At 46.9% G+C, this 21123-nt stretch overlaps 1 protein-coding gene across 1 annotated transcript in view; it reads right to left on the bottom strand.

Annotated features, from left to right (window-relative positions):
• The window catches only part of CARD11 (caspase recruitment domain family member 11), a 78360-nt gene extending 74223 nt beyond the window's left edge, over positions 1-4137 (bottom strand). The window contains exons 1-3 of the mRNA XM_060260863.1: positions 3909-4137; positions 3318-3455; positions 1002-1327 (exon numbers count right to left, since the gene is read on the bottom strand). Of these exons, the coding sequence (XP_060116846.1) occupies positions 1002-1327; positions 3318-3455; positions 3909-4107 (663 nt within the window). The 5' untranslated portion in view covers positions 4108-4137. The remainder of the gene's footprint in view (positions 1-1001; positions 1328-3317; positions 3456-3908) is intronic.
• Between the last annotated feature and the right edge of the window lie 16986 nt (positions 4138-21123).

The raw sequence follows: 21123 nt of genomic DNA, 5'->3' as shown, positions 1-21123 counted from the left end.
CACTGCCAATCTACACCAGGGGTGGCCAAACTGTGGCTCAGGAGCCACATGTGGCTCTTTCACACATATTGCATGGCTCTTGAAGCCCTCACCACCCTGTTGGTGGCTTGGAGAAGGCATTTAAAGTTAAAGTTGCTTCCTTTTCACCTCTCCCTCCCTATTTCCTTCCTTCCTTCCTTCCTTCCTTCCTTCCTTCCTTCCTTCCTTCCTTCCTTCCTTCCTTCCTTCCTTCCTTCCTTCCTTCCTCCCTCCGACATCTGATGTTCATGTCTTGCAGCTCTCAAACATCTGACGTTTATTTGATGTGACTCTTACATTAAGCAAGGCTGGCCAACTTTATTCCAGCCAAATTTATTCCAGCGTAAGCTTTCATGTGTCATTTCATCAGATGCACTGGAGTGCAAATCCATTAGATCAATGTTTTCTTATATTCACAACAGTAAGGACGGGTATTACAAAGAGAGGTGAGTTTAAAACAAGATCTAATAGAAAAGAGTAATCCGTATACAATCCGGACTGTTGTTAGATAGGCACACAGTGAGATTTCAGAAGTCTGGAGCAAGATAAGTAAACACAAAAGGAAGTTACAGAGGGATATATGATATATTAGCACCAGTAGCGAATAAAGAATTCCACAGCACTGTTAAGGCTATGGGGATGGGAATGGTAAATATTTGAACTTGTTAATGCATTCAAATTTAGCAATTTCCTATTTGATTCTCCCCTTGAAGTTTCCTTGTCTGAGAACAGTAGCACTGTGGGAAGTTACTGAGAATCCTGCTAGAGATTCTTATTCTCATTTCTGCGAGAGATTCCTATTCTCATTTCACTCAACCACACTTCTTTGAGTTCCTCAGTGAGGGAACAACTGTTGGACTCATTTATCTCCACATCACAAAAAAAAAAAAAATGAACCCATCAAGTCACATTCAGGCTCAAAGAAAACCAACATCCACAATGGCCGCAGACTTCATGTTCCTTTCCCACAATGCATCTCTCACCTCTAGCTGAAGATCTCGGCTCCTCATCACCGCCATGTTCTTTTCTTCACTCAGCTGGGCGTACCTCATCGCCAGGTTGTAGTTCTCGTCCTTCACTTTGACCAGCTCGTCACTGTAGTTGTTCCGCTCTTCTTTCATCTTGTTGTACCTCTCCTGGAAGGTCAGCAGCTCGATCTTGTTGAGTTTCATCTGCTTCGTCTCGTCCTCCATCTGACGGGATTTGGCCAAGAGTTCGCACCGCTGGGCGTCCTTGGTCTTGATCTGCTGCTGCAGCTTAATGATCTCGTTCATCAAGAAGTGGGTGAGCCCTTCGTGGCCTTCCTCTACTAAAATAAACAGACAGTGGTTGGTATTTTACCACTCTTTTCTGCTACATACTGAGCTTTCAAGTGAAGGTGCCTTCTGTTGGCAGAAGACTAAGCAGAGAGGTAAGATACAAAAAAGTTACCAGGCTACACAGACTGTTACACTAGATAAGAACATAAGGGAAGCCATGTTGGATCAGGCCAATGGCCCATCCAGTCCAACACTCTGTGTCACATAAGAACATAAGAGAAGCCCTGTTGGATCAGGCCAATGGCCCATCCAGTCCAACACTCTGTGTCACATAAGAACATAAGAGAAGCCATGTTGGATCAGGCCAATGGCCCATCCAGTCCAACACTCTGTGTCATAAGAACATAAGGGAAGCCATGTTGGATCAGGCCAATGGCCCATCCAGTCCAACACTCTGTGTCACATAAGAACATAAGAGAAGCCCTGTTGGATCAGGCCAATGGCCCATCCAGTCCAACACTCTGTGTCACACAGTGGCCAAAAAACCCCAGGTGCCATCAGGAGGTCCACCAGTAGGGCCAGGACACTAGAAGCTCTCCCACTGTGTCCCCCCCCAAAGCACCAAGAATACAGAGCATCACTTAGATTAGATTAGATCAGGGGCAGCCAACGGTAGCTCTCCAGATGTTTTTTGCCTACAACTCCCATCAGCCCCAGCCAGCATGGCCATGGATTAGATTAATTAGATTTATATCGCGCCCTCCTCGCTGAAGCATGCTCAGGGTGGCTCACGGCTAAAAAATCACAATAAAACAATTCAATCACATTAGTTACATATAAACAATTCACCAAGTCAGACGGAGAGTTCCAACGATAAGCTGTGGCTAACAGCCACTGATGGATCTCTGCTCCATACGCTTATCCAAGATGCTGCCTATGCTTGTAGCTGCCGCCACCTGCTGTGGCAGTGAATTCCATGGGTTAATCACCCTTTGGGTGAAGAAGGACTTCAGAGCAAGAGAGAACAATGCTAGATGTCCAACAAACCATGAACGCAAGGTTGCTACCTCTGGGTTGGAAAATACCTGGAGATGTTGGGGATGAAGCCATGGCAGGGTGGGGTTTGGAGGGGGGACAGACAGCAGTAGGCTATAAAGCCGATAGAGTCCACCCTCCAAAGCAGCCGTTTTCGTCAGGGACACTGATCTGAGCAGATGTCCAGGCCCCACCTGGAGGCTGGCAACCCTATGAGAAGCCAAAATGTATAGACCAGCCTGCTCGACCAGATTGTTCTGGATCCACCCAGTAATCCCTGACTGCTAGTTCTTGTCCACTATAACAGATCTTTTACATCAGATGGAAACCCATCAGGATGAAAAGGTCAAGGTAGTCCCCTGTGAAAGCACCAGTCCTTTCCGACTCAGGGGTGACGTTGCATCACGACATTTTCACGGCAGACTTTTTGCAGAGTGGTCTGCTATTGCCTCCCCCAGTCATCTACACTTTCCCCCCAGAAAGCTGGGGACTCCCTTTTACCAACTCCGGAAAGATGGAAGGCTGAGTCAACCTCGAGCCGGCTACCTGAACCCAGTTTCCACCGGGATCGAACTCAGGTTGTGAGCAGAGAGCTCAGACTGCAGTACTGCAGCTTTACCACTCTGCGCCGCAGGGGTGCTAAAAGGTAAAGGCAGTCCCCTGTGCAAGCACCAGTCGTTTCCAGCTCTGGGGTGACATTGCATCATGACATTTTCACGGCAGACTTTTTTACGGGGTGGTTTGCCACTCATCTACACTTTACCCCCAAGCAAGCTGGGTACTCATTTTACCAACCTCAGAAGGATGGAAGGCTGAGTCAACCTTGAGCTGGCTACCATCAGGATTAAAGGAACAATTTGTTAGACCCCTGTGGTCCCACTTATTCTGCTCCCTTTCACCTTAAGTCTTGCTCCTTCCTGAACAAGTGCCTGAAAAATCCTGTGAAGACATGTTGATCTATGTTTTCCTCATAGTCATCAAGAGCTTACTCAAGGGCTTACTTACCAACGATGGTGGAAAACCGGCGTGTCGGCTCCTTCCCAGTCACCAGTTTGTAGAGGTCGGGGTAGGAGAATTCAAGGCTTTCCAAGAAAACTACGTAGCCCCTTTCTCCTTTGGTGTGAAGGATGTCCAGCAGTCGGCCTAGAGACAACCCAAGCACATAACATCTTGAGAAGGTGACCAAAGACTCTTGAAAATACAGAACCAAGAGAAGAAGAAGAGTTGGTTTCATACCCTGCCCCTCACTATCGAAAGGAGTCTGAAAGTGGCTTACAATGTCCTTCCCTTACTCTCCCCACAACAGTCACCCTATGAGGTAGGTGGGGCTGAGAGAGCTCTGAGAGAACGGCTCTTGAGAGAACAGCTCTGAACCGGGACTGACTCAAGGTCACTCAGTTGGTGGGGAATCTAACCTGGTGCTCCATATTAGAGTTCCCCACTTTTAACCACTACACCAAGCTGTCTCTTAGTGCTGCTTCTCTCTTGATTTAACCCTATCCCAGATGCTCTCTCCCGTCAGAAAAAGACCCTGCTCCGTCCCAATGCCCGCGTCACCATGGTGGAAACCAGCCATGAAAGGGCAGCCAGTCGTACCTGCTCGGTTGATTTTGGAGAGCAGCATCGGCGAGTTGAGCACCTCATCTTCGTCCTGTTCATCGATGACTTTGCACTGACGCAGGTACGGGGTCAGCTTGGCCGGGTTGATGTAACGGGTCAACATGTGCCGGTTGCATTCTACGTTCTCCCAGAGAGCGTCCTCTTCGTCCATCAGGGCCTCCATGCAGTCCTCCATCTCCAGCTTTCCTCCCTAGAAGGAATGGAAGGAGGGCTTTTTTTTTCATAGAATCATAGAGTTGGAAAGGACCTCTAGGGTCATCTAGTCATACCCCCTGCCCAAGGCAGGAAACTTACAAATACCTCCCCCTAAATTCACAGGATCTTCATTGCTGTCAAATGGCCGTCTAGCCTCTGTTGAAAAACCTTCAAGGAAGGAGAACCCACCACCTCCCGAGGAAGCCTGTTCCACTGAGGAACTGCTCAAAACTCCCAAACACCTCCCCCTAAATTCACAGGATCTTCATTGCTGTCAAATGGCCATCTAGCCTCTGTTGAAAAACCTCCAAGGAAGGAGAGCCCACCACCTCCCGAGGAAGCCTGTTCCGCTGAGGAACCGCTCTAATGGTCAGGAAGTTTTTTCTAATGTTGAGCCGGAAACTCTTTTGATTTAATTTCAACCCATTGGTTCTGGTCCTACCTTCCGGGGCCACAGAAAATAATTCCACACCCTCCTCTATATGACAGCCCTTCAAGTACTTGAAGATGGTGATCAGATCACCTCTCAGTCTCCTCCTCTCCAGGCTAAACATCCCCAGCTCCTTCAACCTTTCCTCATAGGACTTGGTCTCCAGACCCCTCACCATCTTCGTCGCCCTCTTCTGGACCCGTTCCAGCTTCTCTATATCCTTCTTAAAATGTGGTGCCCAAAAATGAACACAATACTCCAGGTGAGGTTTTACCAGAGCAGAGTAAAGCGATATCATCATATCATGTGATCTGGACACTATATTTCAGTTGATACAGCCCAAAATTGCATTTGCCTTTTTAGCCACCGCATCACACTGTTGACTTATGTTCAGCGTATGATCCACTAAGACCCCAAGATCCTTTTCGCACATACTACTGCTGAGACAAGTCTCCCCCATCCTATAACCATGCATTGGATTTTTCCTACCTAAATGCAGAACTTTACATTTATCCCTGTTAAAATTCATTTTATTGATTTTAGCCCAGTTTTCCAGCCTGTCAAGGTCATCTTGTATCCTGTTTCTGTCTTCTTCTGTGTTTGCAACCCCTCCCAATTTAGTATCATCTGCAAATTTAATAAGCATTCCCTCTATTCCTTCATCCAAATCATTGATAAAGATGTTGAACAAAACAGGTCCCAGGACAGATCCTTGAGGCACTCCACTTGTCACTCCTCTCCAAGAGGATGAGGAACCATTCACAAGCACTCTTTGGGTGCAATCCGTCAACCAGTTACAGATCCACCTAACGGTAACAGGATCCAAACCACATTTTACCAACTTGTCAACAAGGATAGTATGTGGAACCTTATCAAAAGCCTTACTGAAAGCAAGATAAACGATGTCTAGAGCATTCCCCTGATCCAGCAAGGTAGTCACTTTCTCAAAAAAAGAGATCAGGTTAGTCTGACATGACTTGTTCTTGAGAAACCCATGCTGGCTCTAAGTAATCACATCCATTCTTTCTAAATGTTCCAAGACCGACTGTTTGATGATTTGTTCTAAAACTTTTACAGGTATAGACATCAAGCTGACGGGTCGGTAGTTACCTGGATCCTCTTGAAGATGGGGACAACATTCGCCCGCCTCCAAACTTCCGGTACCTCTCCTGTTCTCCAAGAATTCTCCAAAATAATAGCCAGAGGCTCAGAAATTACATCCGCAAGCTCTTTTAGAACCCTTGGATGCAATTCATCTGGCCCTGAGGACTTAGTTTCATTTAAAGAAACTAGGTGTTTAGGTACTACCCCTATGCTGATCCTAGGTTGGAACTTCATACCCTCCTTATATGTTCTGTTTTTGCCATGTTGAGCACAGTTTCCCTCAAAAGAGAAGACTGAGGAAAAGTAGGAATTAAACAGTTCTGCCCTCTCTTCATTACCCGTTACAATTTCATTTTCTTGCCCTCGCAATGGGCCTACTATGTCCTTGCTCTTTTTCTTACTCTGAACATAAGAAAAGAACCCTTTTTTGTTGTTTTTAGCATCTTTGGCCAGCCTAAGCTCATACTGAGCTTTAGCTTTCCTAACTTTTTCTCTACAAGCACTGCTGATTTGTTTATATGCATCCTTGGATATAAGGCCCTCCTTCCAATTCCTAAAGGAGTCTTTTTTATTTCTCAAGTCTTCAGAGAGCTGTTTATGGAGCCACTTCGGCTTCTTAGGGCTTTTTCCATTTTTTCTTCTCACAGGAATCGTCTTTTAGTATTTTGCTTTTAAGAAACTCCCACCCCTCCTGAACCCGCTTCATCCTAAGTATTTCTGACCATGGGATTTTACTCAGCATAGTTCTAAGTTTATCAAAGCTTGCCTTTCTGAAGTCCAACCTATAAGTCTGATTATGTATAGCTTTTCCCTTCCCTAAGACTGTAAATTCCAAAATCACATGGTCACACTGCCCAGGGTGCCCACTATTTCCATTTCTTCAATCAATTCTTCCTCGTTGGTGAGAATCAAATCCAAGATAGCAGGAATTTTTTGTAGCAGGAATTCCTTTGCATCCCCCAGCGATGTAGCCAATCCTCCAAGAGCTTACAGTAGGCCCTGTAAGAAGACCCCTGTAAGCTCTTGGAGGATAGGCTACATCAGGGGGGTGTAACCTAATATGCAAAGGAGTTCCTGTTACAAAAAAAGCCCTGAGCAGAAGACCGGAGCGGTGTGTGTGTGTGGATAAGAGTGGTGAGAAACTCAGTAAATCAATGGTTTTGGACCCTGTCTACAAATTATCAGGCTGTGCATATGAGCTCCCTTTTGTTTGCCAGGATCAATTACACCCACCGACTGTATCAGGGGAACTGGCTCCATTTCTGTATGAAGTTCATTTCCTCTTGATAAAACCATTGTGTGCTTTTACTGGTAACATTCTTTCTGGGAACAGATTTCGTGATCTTTTGCTTGGAATAAAAACACACACGCACCCTCTCCCGCTTACAAACCTTAAAACCACTTTCACTTCTGTTGGCTTTCGTGAAGTTAGGTATTGCTATGTATTAGAAGGTCTGGGGGGAGAGGGGAAGCCCGTGCTTTCCTGAATTACTTAACACTGTCTGTGGTTCTTCCTTTCACTTCTGGCAAGACCTCCGTAAGGAAAAGGTCTGCACTTGGGACGTATCAATTAACCTTCACCTCCATCTTCATAGCTGAAGTTTATCTGAGCGTTACTCGGCAAAACCTCACATCAACACTACACCTCTGCTGAGTTGGCACCTCAGCCTGCACACGGGCAGTGACCTGGCCCTAGGGGCCAGCACATCCAGATGTGTGGGTTCCTGGTTCTAGCCCTGGGAGCCCCAAACCTTTCAGTAATGTTGCCCGATAGGGTTGCCAGCAGGGGTCTTTTCATAGAAAAAGAGGTGCCAGAGCTCATTAATACAACTCATTAACACAACTCATTTGCATATGCCACAAACCCCTGACATCACAAAAGCTGTACTAAATCATATCGGCTCAGCATCTACCTTAAAATGCTTCTGGAATTATAATTGCCATAATAAAACCTTACTCCCATCATACTTTTCAAATGACTTTCTCCTGTGTGGCCACAGTGGCATGATGAAGATTTCCATCTGTCTGCTTTTAATGTTTTAGTTATTTCCCCATTTGTTACGGGGAAAAATATTAGAAAGTTTGTCAAATCTTAAGAGCTCAGCAAAATTCTCACGGGGGTTTGAACAATGGAGCCCTGAAGCAAGTATGGGAGGGGGGGGAATAAGAAAGAAGGAAAGGAAAGATCCCCTGTGCAAGCACCAGTCATTTCCAACTCTGGGGTGATGTTGCTTTCACATCATTTTCACAGCAGACTTTTTACGGGCTGGTTTGCCATTGCCTTCCCCAGTCATCTACACTCCCCCCCCCCCAGCAAGCTGGGGACTCAATTTACGGACCTTGGAAGGATGGAAGGCTGAGTCAACCTCGAGCCGGCTACCTGAAAACCCAGCTTCCACCGAGGATCGAACTAAGGTCGTGAGCAGAGCTTAGGACCGCAGGACTGCAGCTTTAACACTCTGCACCACGAGGCTCTTATAAGAAAGAAAGAGCACAATAAAATGTAGAGGTTCCGGAGCTCCACTCCTGAGAGCTCCTGCTCAAAATTGTTGGAAATATGTATCTGTTCTGTATGTCCTTTGAAATATTCTAAAGTTCCAGTCATTATAGGGTTAACACTGTGCCTGATTCCCTATTGTCTGCATGACCTAAGAAGATACTGACTGCTGTCAATCAAGGTCTGGAAACCTTTGTTTGGTCAGTTAGTCAGGTGACTTCCTTTGTTCAGGTAGACAGGTCAAGAAGACGGAGGAAGTAGTCTCCATTAAGCACGTGGTTTTCGATGTGTTGAAAATGACTGGTGCTTGCACAGGGGGACTACCTTTACCTTTTCTTTCTCAATGTATTAGCATGCAGTTCTTAGAGTTTGTTGTTTTATCTCCCAGCACCCTTTCCCTGTAGAAATATGTCTTTGCTTTTTTCATGTTAAATGCCTCTCAATGATTATTTGATCCAGTGATCCATCGCACGGTTTGAGATAAAGAAATAGAATTTCAAACAGATTTCCCTAACAAAAATGAGGCCTGGCTGCTAGCCTTCAGGTGGAGCCGGGGGAACTCATGGAATTACAGCTCATCTCCAGGCAACGGAGATCAGCTCCCCTGGAGAAAATGGCTGCTTCGGAGGGCGGATCCTATGGCATTGTGCCCCACTGAGCAACCTCCTGAACCGTCACCCCCAAATCTCCACAGCATGGAGCTGCCAACCCTACCTCTCTCTTCCCCCCCCCACCCAATGACCAGGAGGTACCTGGCAACCTTGTCTTTTGGAATTTCAACTGACCTCCAGATAGGGTTGGCCAGTCTCCAGATGTCTGCCGGGCACTCCATTATTCCCTGTGGAGACCGATTCCCATAGGGATAATGGTGAATTGATCCATGAGTATTTGGGGCTTGGGGGAGCTGTTGTTTTGAGGTAGAGGCACCAAATTTGCAGCATAGCATCCGGTGCCTCTCTTCAAAACACCCTCCAAGTTTCAAAAGGATTGGACCAGGGGGTCCAATTCTATGAGCCCAAAATAAGGTGCCCCTATCCATTATTTCCAGCGGAGGGAAGGCATTTAAAAGGTGTGTGGTCCCTTTAAATGTGATGGCCAGAAATCCGTTTGGAGTTTAGTCATGCTTGTCATAACCTTGCTACTGGCTGCAACCCCCCCCCCCCCACATGTCTCCTGGCTCCACCCCCAAAGTCCCCAGATATTTCATAAATTGGACTTGGCAATCCTACCTCTAGACAACAGAGATCTGTTCCCCTGGGGGACATGGCTTTTTTGGAGGGTGGATTCTATTTCATTACACCCTGCTGAACTCCGCCCCCTTCCACAAACCCCGCCTACCTCAGATGCCACCCCGCCTTGGTCAAGTGCCACCCCCACAAACCGTCACAAATTTTCCAGCTCTGATACAGCAACTCTGGTTTCCAAGCTGTGCCCTCTACATCAAACACCCCGCCGGCTCATTAACTGCAATTCTCCCTCTGTGAGCCAGTGAATTCATTCCCCAAATGTTTGCAGGGTGGTGGCTCTTTGAAATAAATGGAAAGGGGGAGGCGGGGTGGAGAGAGAGGGAGAAACTTTGCAGAGCTCAGCAAACACGAGGCCATATCAGAGCAGTTTTTATCTCGGCTTTGCAAACAAGAATGCCTCTGCGCGCTCTCTCTCTCTCTCTCTCTCTCTTTTAATGCACTGATAGCACCAGGGCTTTTTTTGTAGGCGAAAAAGCTCAGCAGGAACTCATCAGCATATTAGGCCACACCCCCTGACATCACTATTGCTTCATACAGGGCTTTTTTGTAGAAAAAGACCAACAAGACCACATTTGCATATTAGGCCACACCTCCTGACACCAAGCCAGCCGGAACTGCATTCCTGCTAAAAAAAAAAGCCCTCTCATGTGTATGCAAATGGGAATGGGAATTGAACGGCCCCCAGAGTCCTGCGACTCAGCCCTCAGTGTTCGTCTATGCAAGGAGACTGAAGGGACATCAAAGCCAGGACTCTTATCGTGCCCATGTGAGCGCAGACGGCCATGCACCCGCCCCCTCAAGAGCCCTAAAATATCCCCCGTTATGCAAGTGTGGCAGTAAAGCATCCTTCTCGCCAACTGCCTATCTGGGGCCACCTCAGATGAGAAAGATCAAGCACAGGGCAGGTGACTATTAGTTGAGAAAACCCAGTCTGAAGAGAGGAAACCAAGATGCCTCCCAAGAACAGAATCGTCTATACCAGAGATGGCCATACTGCGGCTCGGGAGCCACATGTGGCTCTTCCACACGTATTGTGTGGCTCTCAAAGCCCCCACTGCCCTGTCAGCCGGCTTGGAGTAGGCATTTGTCTTTTTAAATCACTTCTCCAAGCCAAGCCAGCTAGCAGCTTGGAAAATGCATTTAAAGTTAAAGTTGCTTTTTTCCACCTCTCCCTCCCCATTTGCTTTCCTTCCTTCCCTGAAGCTCTCAAACATCTGATGTTCAAGTCTTGTGGCGCTCAAACAGCTGAAGTTTATTCTGTGTGGCAAGTACATCTGCTTTGTACTGGAGAGGTTGCACTCCACCTGCCTGACCCCTAACCCCTTGGCTCATGTTCAGATCACGCTCGCCTTCTGCTCCTCCGCAGAACGATGAATACATTAACAACATTTTTAAAACAAAAAGAAGCCCTTACTTGGCTTGTTTAGGCTACAAGCCAGATCCTGCCAGATCTTGGAAGCGAAGTTGGGTTCGCCTGGCTAGTATTTGGATGGGCAACCACCAAGAAATACCATACCAGGGTTATGATGCGGAGGTAGACAATGGCAAACTGCCTCAGAACTCCCCTCACCCTGAAAGCCCTACAGAGTCCCCGTAAGTCCCCGTATAACTTGACCGCACAAAAAACAACATCTTAGAAAAACCAAAGGGAATGGATTTACCAGGGACAGGTCACAACAACAACAAGGGTTCTTCTGGTTAAAGAGGGGACGTTTGGAGGAACACCTCTAAACACCAAAACAGGTGCAAGCGGGATCTGCGTGTCAATTTGTTCCATTCCACCTTCCTCTCCTCAGCTAAATATGAGTTGGAAAGTCTCAGGTCAAACTTTGCCCCAGTCATGAACCTTTGACGTGCCCTTCAAGAAGCCGCAATGGCTGAACCTCAACCTCTGATGGAATAATAACTTGAGTTTATGAAGCCACCGTATGAAGGCAAGCCTGACCTTGTCCAACCTCAGAAGCTAAGCAGGGGCAGCCCTGCCTGGATGGAAGACCACCAAGGAAGACTAGGGTCGCTGAGCAGAAGACGACAATGGAAACCCACCTTTGTTGACCTCTTGCCTTGCCTTGGAAACCCCATGGCATGAGTTACCCTAGGTTGATTGTGCCTTGATAGCTGATTCTTTTTTGCCCTGACCTGGAGGATGCAAGCTAGCCAGATTGAGTCAGATCTCAGAAGCGAAGCAAGGTTGCCCCTGATTAGTCCTTGGATGGGAGACCACCAGGGAAGCCTACGCAGAGGCAGGCCTCAGTTCATCACTCGCCCTGAAACTCCTACAGGGGTTGCTGTAAATCATCTGACAGCTGATAACATTTTCCACCAACCCCGAGACCAGGTGGTTTTTTTTGTAGCAGGAACTCATTTGCATATTAGGCCACACACCCCTGATGTAGCCAACTCCTGAAGCTTACAGGGCTCTTAGTACAGGACCTACTGTAAGCTCCAGGAAGAAGATGATGATATTGGATTTATATCCTGCCCAATACTCTGAATCTCAGAGTCTCAAAGTGGTCACAATCTCCTTTACTTCCTCTCCCCCCACCCACAACAGACACCCTGTGAGGTAGGTGGGGCTGAGAGAGATCTCCCAGAAGCTGCCCTTTCAAGGACAACTCCTACAGGAGCTATGGCTGACCCAAGGGAGGGACTGTGGCTCCCCCACACCCTGTGAGGTAGGTGGGCTCAGAGTTCTCACAGCAGCTGCCCTTTCAAGGACAACTCCTACAAGAGCTATCGCTGACCCAAGGCCATTCCAGCAGATGCAAGTCGAGGAGTGGGGAATCAAACTCGATTCTCCCATATAAGAGTACGCACACTTAACCACTACACCAAACTGTCTATATATGCAAAGGAGTTCCAGTTTGGTGTAGCAGTTAAGAGAACCAGTTTGGTTTAGTGGTTAAGTGTGCAGACTCTTATCTGGGAGAACCGGGTTTGATTCCCCACTCCTCCACTTGCAGCTGCTGGAATGGCCTTGGGTCAGCCATAGTTCTCGTAGGAGTCGTCCTTGAAAGGGCAGCTGCTGTGAGAGCTCTCTGAGCCCACCTACCTCACAGGGTGTGGAGGAGTAAGGTAAAGGAGATTGTAAGCTGCTCTGAGACTCTGAGATTCAGAGTGGAGGGCGGGGTATAAATCCAATATCATCATCTCCTCCTCCTCCTCCTCCTCAAAATGCCCTGCCCAAGACAATGTACAGGAAGCACTTTTATCCTCTGGTGCAAATACATAAACGTCAGGCACTATTCTTGTCGCAACTGCCATTGCTCTTAATCTGGCCTGACCCCTTCCTCACATTCCTTTCCCTCCCCATCATCTCCCCCCTCCCCCAGAAGCTGGCTTGGCTTTCAGCAAAGCGTAGCAAAGGATGCAAATGGCTGCAACATCTACTGAACTGTGGGCTTCCTTCCTCCTTCCTTGAAAGGGATCACATTTGCTCTCTGACGATCTGTTCCACGGCCTCTGATTCGAGTGCCACTTAAGCAACCAAACGACACCTCAGGAAGGCTGCCGGGGTGCCATGGAAACCGCAGTGGCGTCAGTCACAATTTGCAGGTGGGAAAGTCACCAACGTGGACAGACTCGAAAGGGAAAAAAAACAAACGGGCAGGGCTTCTCCTCTTAGAAATAAGGACAGCCGCAGCAGCTAAAGAGCACTGATATTGCCACAACACGGTCACGCCGTACAGTACATAGGCCTGGATTCAGACCACCAATTGATCCCAAGGCCCGTGTTGCATGGAAACAAAACCAACAGGTCCTTTTCTTCTTTAAATAACAGGCTCTTCCCACCGCCACCCTGCCTTGGCTTCACAAGAACTAGCCACTTTCTGATTCTCTCATACGCTGTGTCACGGCTGGGGCCGGGTCAGGCAAAGTCCAGGGGCAGTCCGAGGTCTGTAGCCAGTAAGCAGGAGGGTCCGAGGCACCAAATCCGAATCACTGTACAAGTATCGCAGGTCCGAGGTCCAGAAGCCGAGGTCAGGGAGTCCAGAAGTCACAAGCCAAAGTCAGGGAGTCCAGAAACCAAAGTCAAGCCAGAGTGGATGCTAGAACGTCAGGGAAATGACTAGTTGCTTCCACAAAGCCTCCTCCCAAAGCCTACAGCTATATAGCCCTCTGCTGGCTGTTGCCCATTTGGGCTAATTGCTGGCTCAGAGAGGCAGCCAGGATCCTGTTGCAACTCAAGCATCCTTGCTCTTAGAAGGGCTAGAATCCTCTCAAAACTCAGGGCTCAGGGAGCGTCTTGCTTGTGAGCGTGCCACCCTCCTCTGATCCCTGAGGTCCTGACGGAGGCGGTCACACACACACGCGCCACCCGAGAGGGCGAGGCAGGGGGGCTGGGATCTTCTCCAGCAGGAGGCAGGGGCACTGGTGCAGGTGGCAAGGGCACAGTTTCTTCTGCAGGCTCAACTTCCTCTGCAGGGTCCCCAGCACCTATGACACGCTGCTTCTAAGAACATAAGAGAAGCCATGTTGGATCAGGCCAATGGCCCATCCAGTCTAACACACTGTGTCACACAGTGGCCAAAAAAACAAACCCGGTGCCATCAGGAGGTCCATCAGTGGGGCCAGGACACTAGAAGCCCTCCCACTGTTGTCCCCCCCCAAGAACCAAGAATACAGAGCATCACTGCCCCAGACAGAGAGTTCCAATGATAAGCTGTGGCTAATAGCCACTGATGGACCTCTGCTCCATATGTGTATCCAATCCCCTCTTGAAGCTGGCTATGCTGTGAGAGCTCTGAGCCCACTAACCTGTTACATTTCTTTGAGGGGGTGAACAAACATGTGGACAAAGGGGACCTGATAGATATTGTATACCTTGACTTCCAGAAAGCTTTTGATAAAGTTCCTCATCAAAGGCTCCTTAGAAAGCTTGAGAATCATGGAGTAAAAGGACAGGTCCTCTTGTAGATCAAAAACTGGCCGATTAATAGGAAGCAGAGAGTGAGTATAAATGGGCAGTCTTCGCAGTGGAGGACGGAAAGCAGTGGAGTGCCGCAGGGCTCAGTAATGGGTCCCATGCTCTTTAACTTGTTCATAAATTATTTGGAGTTGAGAGTAAGCAGTGAAGTGGCCAAGTTTGCGGATGACACTAAATTGTTCAGGGTGGTAAGAACCAGAGAGGATTGTGAGAAACTCCAAAGGGATCTGTTGAGGCTGGGTGAGTGGGCGTCAACGTGGCAGATGAGGTTCAATGTGGCCAAGTGCAAAGTAATGCACATTGGGGCCAAGAATCCCAGCTGCAAATACAAGTTGATGGGGTGTGAACTGGCAGAGACTGACCAAGAGAGAGATCTTGGGGTCGTGGTAGATAACTCACTGAAAATGTCAAGACAGTGTGCGATTGCAATAAAAAAGGCCAGCGCCATGCGGGGAATTATTAGGAAGGGAATTGAAAACAAATCAGCCAGTATCATAATGCCCCTGTATAAATCGATGGTGCGGTCCCATTTGGAATACTGTGTGCAATTCTGGTCATCACATCTCAAAAAGGATATTATAGCAGTGAAAAAAGTGCAGAAAAGGGCAACTAGAATAATTACAGGTTTGGAACACTTTCCCTATGAAGAAAGGTTAAAACGCTTGGGGCTCTTTAGCTTGGAGAAACGTCGACTGCGGGGTGACATGATAGAGGTTTACAAGATTATGCATGGGATGGAGAAGGTAGAGAAAGAAGTACTTTTCTCCCTTTCTCACAATACAAGAACTCGTGGGCATTCGATGAAATTGCTGAGCAGTCAGGTTAAAACAGATAAAAGGAAGTTCTTCTTCACCTAAAGGGTGATTAACATGTGGAATTCACTGCCACAGGAGTGGGTGGCGGCTACAAGCATAGCCAGCTTCAAGAGGGGTTTAGATAAAAATATGGAGCAGAGGTCCATCAGTGGCTATTAACCACAGTGTGTGTGTGTGTGTGTGTGTATATATTTTTGGCCACTGTGATACAGAGTGTTGGACTGGATGGGCCATTTGCCTGATCCAACATGGCTTCTCTCATGTTCTTATGTTCGTAGCCGCTGCCACCTTCTGTGGCAGTGAATTCCATGTGTTAATCGCTCTTTGGGTGAAGAAGTACCTCCTTTTATCTGTTCTAACCCGGCTGCTCTGCAATTTCATGGAGTGCCTGTGAGTTGTTTTACGGTGAGAAAGGGAGAAAAGTCCTTCTTTCTCTCCCTTCTCTATCCCATGCATAATCTTGTAAACCTCTATCATGCTACCCCTCAGTCATCATCTGATTGAGTCCAACTGTTTGGCAGCTCAAATCCTGCTCTGTTCTTTATGTCTCCTTCCCAGGTGCTCACAACTGTTATGATGTGTGTGTACAAAAAGCCCTTTAGGCAGGGGAAAAAAATCAGTGCAGCGCAGTCCGGGTCAGAGCCGAAACTTCGCTTGGAGACAGATGAAGCACTCAGGGGGTGATTATTATTCTGAAAAAGCATGCCTTTGGAGAAGAGACCTGGCAGAGCGGGCTTTGAAACCTGGCGTCTCACAGCCAGGGTGGAACTGAAAAGCAGCTCCAAGAAACAAACCTCTGGGAACCCGTATTAAGAATAAAAGAAGAGCCCTGCTGGATCATACCAACAGTCCATCTAATCCAGCATTCCGTCTCACACAGCAGACAACCAGTTCCCTTGGGAGGGCCAACAACAGGGCAGAGAGATCAAGGCCTTCACAAGAACATCGGAAGAGCCCTGCTGAATCAGACCAGTGGTCCATCCAGTCCAGCCTCCTGTCTCACACAGCGGCCAGCCAGTTCCTCTGGAGGGCCAACAACAGGGCAGAGGCCGTCTTCATAAGAACATCAGAAGAGCCCTGCTGGATCAGACCAGTGGTCCATCTAGTCCATCATCCTGTCTCACACAGAGGCCAGCCAGTTCCCTTGGGAGGGCCAACAACAGGGCAGAGAGGCTGAGGCCTTCAAAAAACATCAGAAGAGCCCTGCTGGATCAGACCAGTGGTCCATCTAGTCCAGCATCCCATCTGACACAGAGGCCAACCAGTTCCTCTGGAGGGCCAACCACAGGGCAGAGAGGCTGAGGCCTTCATAAGAACATCAGAAGAGCCCTGCTGGATCAGGCCAGTGGTCCACCAAGTCCAGCCTCCCGTCTCACACAGTGGCCAACCAGTTCCCCAGGAGTGCAAACAACAGGGCAGAAAGGCTAAGGCCTTCCCCTGATGTTGCCTCCTGACTCTGGGATTCTGAGGTTTAATGCCTCTGAATGTTGAGGTTCCACTCAGTCCACCAGAACTAGTCGCCGTTGATAGACATCCTCCACAAATCAATTGAATCCCCTTTTCAAGCTGTTTATTCCTGTGGCCATCACGACATCCTCTGGCAGCGAATCCCACATTTTCATCACTCTCAGTGTAAAGCAGTATTTCCTTTTGTCGGTCATGAACCTCCTGCCCATCAGCTTCACTGGATGCCCTCAAGTTCCAGTATCTTGGGAGAGGGAGAGAAATGTCTCTCCTCTCTCTCCACTATATGCATAATTTCAGAAAACTCTCCCACCATGTCCCCCCTCAGGCATCCCTACTGTAAACTGAAAAGCCCCAGGCCATTCACCTTGTCATCATAGAAACCCTACTGTGGCATTATTAGGGTTACTATTTCTGGGTTGGGAAATACCTGGAGATTTTGGGGGTGGAGCCTGGGGAGGGTGGGTTTTGAGGAGAAGGCGCTTCATCAGCCCGCCCTCTAAAGCAGCCATTTTCTCCAGGGGAACTGATCTTGGCTGTCTGCAAATCAATTGTAATAGCTGGTGTTTGGAAACCCTAGGGTGTTTGGAAACCCTAGGCATTGTACCTAGGGTTGCCAATCCCTTGGTGGGGGCAGGAGATTCCCCATGTTGGAGGCCCTTCCCCCGCTTTAGGGTCATCAGAAAGTGGGTGGGAGGAGGGAAATAGCTGCTGGGCACTCCATTATTCCCTATGGAGACCGATTCCCATAGGATATAATGGAGAATTGATCTGTGGGTATATGGGGCTCTGGAGGGGAGGCTGTTTTTTGAGATAGTGACACCAAATTTTCAGCATAGCATCTGGTGCCTCTCCTCAAAACACCTCCTAAGTTTCAAAAAGATTGGACCAGAGGGTCCAATTCTATGAGCCCCAAAAGAAGGTGCCCCTATCCTTCATTCTTTCCAATGGCATTTAAAAGGTGTGCGGTCCCTTTCAATGTGGTCAAAACTCCTTTTAGAGTTTAATTATGCTTGTCACAACTTTGCTCCTGACTCTACCCCCAACATCTCCTGGCTCCACCCCCAAAGTCCCCAAATATTTTTTGAATTGAGCATGGCAACCCTAATTGTACCAGCCTCAGTTCCTTCTCCACCCCAAACCCTGCGGTCTCCAAGCTCTAACCCCCAAGGATTTCTCAACTCAGAGATGGCTGCGCAATTGTGGTGCAGAGAGGAAAAGGCCTCTTTCCCCCTTGTCTTCAAGCAGCGGCCCAATGCCGCTCACCAGCACTGAGTAGCAGACATATTCTGCAAGCAACAAAAGCCAGCTCACAGGCTACGGGGAAATTGGGCTCGGTTTTGACATTCCATTGGCCTGGGCAAAAGGTTGAGTCTGGCAAATGACAGATAGGCCAAAACCTAGCCCATCCAACTCTATCCAACCAACAGGGCTGACAAATTTAGATCTGGAAACTCCTGAAAACTTTGGAGGTGGAGCTAGGAGAGGGCGGGGTTTGGGGAGGGGAGAGGCCACGGCAAAGTACAAGGCCACAGAGTCCACCCTCCAAAGCAGCCGTCTTCTTCAGAGGAACTGGTTTCTGACGTCTGGAGATCCATTATGATCTCAGCTGAAGGATGGCAGAAGAAGAAGAATTGCAGATTTATACCCCACTCTTCTCTCTGAATCAGAGGCTCAGAGTGGCTTACAATTTCCTATATCTTCTCCCACAAAAGACACCCTGTGAGGTGGGTGGAGCTGAGAGGGCTCTCACAGCAGCTGCCCTTTCAAGGACAACTCTGCGAGAGCTATGGTGGACCCAAAGCCATTCCAGCAGCTGCAAGTGGAGGAGTGGGGAATTAAACCCGGTTCTCCCAGATAAGAGTCCGTGCACTTAACCACTACACCAAACTGGCAGCCTTAGGCCTTGCTCCCGGGTTTGTACAGAACTGCAGACTCATCATTCAACCCTGGGAAAAGTCACACCTTTCTAAGACTATTGACTTCAACGGATTTAAAAGGGGAGTCAATTCTGTTTAAAATTAGACAAGCAGTGGACTTCCGGGGGAGGAAAATGTCGAGCTGAGCTGCTTCTCATAACGGGAGCAGGCTGGAACTTCTGTTCGGGGTAGTAGAGGGCAATTTAATGCCTACTGCCTACTTTTCTCAGTCAGAAATTAGTTCAAGATATGCACAGGAAATTTTGAGATTTACCTTGGCTAAAAGGGAGTCCCGGGGGGGGGAGCTCCTTTGAGGGGTCTCCGGGAAGAGTTGCATTTTCATCATCTGCAGAAGTTTTCAGAGTCATTTATTTGACATAAGCTCGACAGGATCCTAACCTTCTTGGACATTGCTAAACACCTAAAGCTTTGCAAGACTGGTGGGAACTTGGATAATTGGAAGAGAAGGTACAAATTACTATCTTTCATTCTGGAACTATTTACAGCTTAATGAAATAAATTTAAAAGGTGGGAAAGGAAAATCTAGAAAGTCTGGAAGAAAAGGGGAGGAAGAGGTGAAATTTGGACTGTATAAATATAAAAGTGTTAAAAAGTGATAAAAAGTGGAAAGGAATTTATTGTTTAGTCTACTTGCGGTTTTGAAAAAAGAGCACCATCGTCACAGACCTGCAGCATATTCAAGCAAGACAGGAAGTACATTAAGTATCGTGAGATCTCCTTACCAGTGTGAATGAGACTTCATGGCAACAAAAGCAGGAAGTAGAGGAAGGAAAACCTACTCTAGGAATTTACTACCATTGAGAAACATTGGTGGCCATTGCTGGGAGGTCAAAATAAAAACAATGTTTTTAAAGAATTCGGGACATTAAAAATTATTGGAGTTAAGTGAGAAGAGGGTAAGAAGTTAATTACTATTGGTCAAATTATTTGTGTGGACCTCAGATGTTTTTAAAAGGGGAGAAAAATTGTAAGGAGCAGTAAAAAATCACGACCGCTATTTTGGAAGATTTAAAAACTTTAAAAATAAATATCTTGACTTTGGGAGCTCCGAGGACGGCGAAATTGGGCTTGTTATAGAAGAAGAAGAAGAAGAAGACTGCAGATTTATACCCTGCCCTTCTCTCTGAATCAGAGACTCAGAGCGGCTTACAATCTCCTATATCTTCTCCCCCCACAACAGACACCCTGTGAGGTGGGTGGAGCTAAGAGGGCTCTCACAGCAGCTGCCCTTTCAAGGGCAAGTCCTACACTTTTGAATCTGATAGTTGAATTGGAAATTGGTGAGGTCCAAATTTTCATTGTTTTTTAAATGTCTGAACACAAGAAGCCCGTACAAGGGCTACTTCATTGGAAAAAATGCAGGACCAACTGGAGGCAGTGGAGGCCAGAATGATGAAAGGGGTGAGAGAGATGATAAATGAATCGGGAAAAAAACTTATTGCAGAGATTAAAAAAGATATGGAAGATCTCAGAAAGGAAACTGAGGAAACATCTAAGAAAGGCAGAATGAAAGTATATGATTCCACCTTGTTGCAAATGCAAGAAAAAGTGACAATCCATGACTGCAAATTGATGGAGACTCAGATACATCTGAAAGGAGTACCTGAGAAGGAGGATGGTGATTTAAAAGAATATATAATAAAAATAATTGCAGAATTTTTAGAGGAAGACCGTGAAGAGCCTAAAAACGTATGACTATATGTATAGAGTGAACTCACTCTATGCCAAGAAAAATAACTTACCAAGAGATGTTGTCATAAGATATATGACAAAGGAAATGGTGGGAAGGAGCATGAGTAAAAACTTTGAAAAGACATTGATAGTGGGAGGCAATAGAGTGAGAATCATGAAGGAGCTGCCAAGGCATATAATTTGTTTGCAAGAAGTGTATATCAAACAAAAGGATTATAAATTATAATGGAACAAACAATTGGGAGTGGAATTTTTTTCATTGGCTGAACAGAAGCAAAGGGGAGTGGTTTTTTATATTAAACAAGAATTGGAGTCAAAATTAGTATTTAAAGATAAAGATGGAAGATTTGTAGCAGTAGAGACAATATTAGATGGAAAAAAAAACGTTGTTATTGGGACTCTATGCGCATAATGGTGCAAAGGATGTTTTTTTTTAAAGACATACAACAGCTTGATGAACTGACCTATGACCAAGTTTTGATAATGGGAGACTTTAATGGAACATTTAAGAACTCATTGGACAGGTCGGGAGGGAAAAAAAACAGTAGTAAAGAAGGAAAATTGCCAAAGTCTTTTTTTGAACTGGTTAAACAAGAAAATCTGGAAGATATATGGAGGAAATTTAACCCTGAAGTTCGGAACTATACTTTTTTTTCTGCAAGACACAAAACTTTTTCTAGAATTGACATGTTGTGGGGAACTAAAGATTTAGGTCTTATAACACGGAAAATAGAGATTTTACCTAAAATTGGTGCTGATCATAACCCAATAATGTGGATTACAAAATTGTCCAAGAAGGTGAGAAGATGGAGATTGAATGAAGATTTGCTACAGAATAAAGAAACAGTGACATACCAAGAAAATGAAACTAAAGCTTTTT

This window comes from Heteronotia binoei, chromosome 20, assembly GCF_032191835.1.
Source record: "Heteronotia binoei isolate CCM8104 ecotype False Entrance Well chromosome 20, APGP_CSIRO_Hbin_v1, whole genome shotgun sequence".
NCBI lineage: Eukaryota > Metazoa > Chordata > Lepidosauria > Squamata > Gekkonidae > Heteronotia > Heteronotia binoei.
The sequence above is the reverse complement of the archived record's forward strand: the minus strand, read 5'-3'. Positions and strand labels throughout refer to the sequence as shown.